This window comes from Epinephelus moara, chromosome 23 (assembly GCF_006386435.1).
Source record: "Epinephelus moara isolate mb chromosome 23, YSFRI_EMoa_1.0, whole genome shotgun sequence".
NCBI lineage: Eukaryota > Metazoa > Chordata > Actinopteri > Perciformes > Serranidae > Epinephelus > Epinephelus moara.
Window position 1 is genome coordinate 8,407,528 of NC_065528.1, and position 3,114 is coordinate 8,410,641.

General features: G+C 41.7%; 1 protein-coding gene across 2 annotated transcripts in view; it reads left to right on the plus strand.

The window, feature by feature from the left end:
* The first annotated feature begins 955 nt into the window (after positions 1-955).
* Positions 956-3,114, plus strand: part of LOC126385204 (zinc finger and SCAN domain-containing protein 2-like) — a 15,297-nt gene continuing 13,138 nt past the window's right edge. For both annotated transcript variants that reach the window (XM_050036798.1, XM_050036799.1), the window contains exons 1-5: positions 956-1,253; positions 1,902-2,104; positions 2,260-2,358; positions 2,436-2,531; positions 2,740-2,850. In XM_050036798.1, the coding sequence (XP_049892755.1) occupies positions 1,220-1,253; positions 1,902-2,104; positions 2,260-2,358; positions 2,436-2,531; positions 2,740-2,850 (543 nt within the window). In that variant the 5' untranslated portion in view covers positions 956-1,219. The remainder of the gene's footprint in view (positions 1,254-1,901; positions 2,105-2,259; positions 2,359-2,435; positions 2,532-2,739; positions 2,851-3,114) is intronic.

Genomic DNA, 3,114 nt, shown 5'->3' on the forward strand with positions numbered 1-3,114 from the left:
TCAGCCAAAAATCCCGCCCCCCCCCTCTCAGAAAATAGTTCCGACGTCCATGTGCAGATTGGGGACTAGGTTAATTGATAACTCTAAATTGTCTGTAGGTGTGAATGTGAGTGTGAATGGTTGTCTGTCTCTATGTGTCAGCCCTGCGATAGTCTGGCGACCTGTCCAGGGTGTACCCTGCCTCTCGCCCNAATGTGAGTGTGAATGGTTGTCTGTCTCTATGTGTCAGCCCTGCGATAGTCTGGCGACCTGTCCAGGGTGTACCCTGCCTCTCGCCCAATGTCAGCTGGGATAAGCTCCAGCCCCCCCGCGACCCTCAAGAGGATGAAGCGGTTAGAAGATGAATGAATGAAAAAATTCTAATTTTAACTTTTAATCAACAAAGGGTAAGATTTTAAAATCTTATAATGTCCGCCATGCCAGGTTACTGATTTTATCCTGGCTGGCCACTGTTGTGTATAGTTTGGTAAAATGTTAACTATGCACATAATGCTAATGTCAACTGTGTGTGCGCTGTGATGCACGCACATGTGTGCATCTGGGAGTGTGTGTGATCTGTGAGTTTTTTTTTGTTGTTGTTTTTTGTGGTAGGAAGGCTTGCTGTCATGCACCCATATTCTGCTGAAGTGCACACACAGGCTTGGATTTGCAACTCACTCCTGTGCTGTTGGCGTCATACATTTTCCTCAATACCACCTCTGATAAGTAGAGAACAGTCCCTTAGCTTATGTTGGCATGAAGACTGGAAACCAAGATAACAAAAATTAAGTAAAAATACATTATTTTGTGAGTAATATACCATAGTATTTGTGCTGGAAACGGGGAAACAGCTCGCCTGATTATGTTAAAAGGAATTCTTTGCAATAGTATCCAGCTTGATGCTTTGGGAGTACGGGGCAAACCATCTCCAGCAGGTGGCGGTAACAACAACAAATAAGTCACCTGCCGTACAGTGAAAATAGAGAAGAAGACGCCTCTAAAAACAAATCAATTCCACCATGTAACTTTAACTGCTTGTTTTCAATCTTTATGCGATAAATTAGAGTGCTCTCTTATTTAGGGGAGAAGTTTTGTAGTTTCGGTGAGATAGCGACGCCAGTCCCATCTTTGTCATTTAGTTGTTTCCAATACTAGCCAACTGTAGCCGGCCGGGTAGCTAGCTAGCTGGCTAACAGCAGCTAACCTCTGCTACCCAAATTTTCATCACCGGTGTGAGAAGATGGACTCAAGTGTCTTTACGGCCATTTCCAAAGGTTTGTTTGCTAGGACAAGGAGGACATATTAAAAACAAATTTGTGGGAGAAGTTGGAGTAAGTGACAGTTTAGAAAACGATGACTTTTTCCAGTGCTTTTACTCTAGCTAATACAATTAGCTTAGTAAACTAGCATAATAACTTTTCTTGGGATTGTAACGCTACCCTGACGCGTTTTACCGTGCATCCTAAATCATTTTGCACACATACTGTCATATGGATACGAGTACTGCATGTACAGACTACAATAATGTGTCAAAAGTGTAGCTAAGTTTAGCAACATTGATGTTATTGAACATGCACTCCCCGTGTCTGTTAAGGTTGCATTCAAAACAACACTGTTAGCTAATAAACAAAAGCACGGTCCTCATACTGAGTGAGAATTGGGGGTTAGCAACATGGCTATTCTCTTAACTTTTACTGTCCTCACGTTCGTGGGTTTATTGTCAGGCATTATACTTCATTTAGTTGTGTAATTATACAAATTGTTATTAAATCATCAAATTAATCCCAGAATGTCCTCAGGAATAACTCAGTCATTAACAGCTTCAGTCTGACTCCCTATATTTGTACAGACTAGTTTAATTAGCATAAAAGGGACAGGTTGATCAGCTGCATTCACTTTCAGTCTGCTTTTTTATTTTTCAGGTGACCCTTTACCTCTGGCGTCACTGCGTCTCCTGGTCCCACCTTTCCAGCTTATGGCAGCCTCCATGTGTCAGGTTCTGAAGAGACAAGATGTAATGAACTACTGGAAAGTGGCAGAGTTTGTCTCTTTCGTGACGGACATGGTCCCAGAGCTGTTAATGTACAAGCACAGGATGCAGCTTAACCTGGGGTTAAGAGCCAGGGTGGGTACCAGTGGAGGATACAAGGCATTCATAGCTAATGTGGTATTTTTGTAAGATGGAGGCAATTACAGACAGTGAAGGACAGCTAATGATGTGTGAACTGCATTGTGAACACATGTGTATTGTGTTGCAATATTTGTTTTTCTCCTCATCAGTATATTCTTGAGCTGTGCCGAAGTGAACAGCCTGTGGAACTTGACTTCGTCTTGTCTCATCTGGACCAGATTAAACCACAGCAACCCGCCCTGGTAGATGTAAGTTATCATCACCATGTAGGCTGTTATCCTGTAGTGAGCTTGTAATATTTGTAACTTTTATGCCCATATTGCAGATAAAAGAATCGGAAGTGGAGGAAGTTGTGGTTAACTTTCGTGAGTTAATCCAGACTCTGCTGAAAGATCCTGAAGAGAGACAAGACTTTTTCTTGGTGAGTCAGTATCACTTACACATCTGCGGAGCCAAATCCAGCTGTAAATGTTACTCGCTGTTAGACTTTCAATTAAGATGAATATTATCAGCTGCACAAATTCAGTTATTTGTGGAAACATGTCTGAAAAAAGTCATGCAGACAGCATTATGTGTAGTATGCGATGTGGTAATATTGTTTTAACACAATCTCTTTTTGTCTTCCAAAGGAGGTCTTTCCTGTTGAGTATGGACCTCAGTATGACAGTGATTTACAAATGCTGTTCTCTGAGTTCCTCTGTCGGCTGGCTCAGCTGTTGCCAGTTCCTGACCTTGAGCAGGTAAGGGGTGTCATTTTTTATAAAGAGGTAACAGTGTCTCACCATCAAAGAATGACTCACTGAGTACTGCTGAATTCAGCAATGGGAAGAAATTATCCTTGCATTACAGGTAGACAGCAGTAGCAATTGGAAAAGTGGTTAATGGTATGCCACTCTTGTTCTAGTGGTTATGATTTACATCAATCAATCAATCAATTTTATTTATAAAGGCCAATATCACAAATCACAATTTGCCTCACAGGGCTTTACAGCATACGACATCCC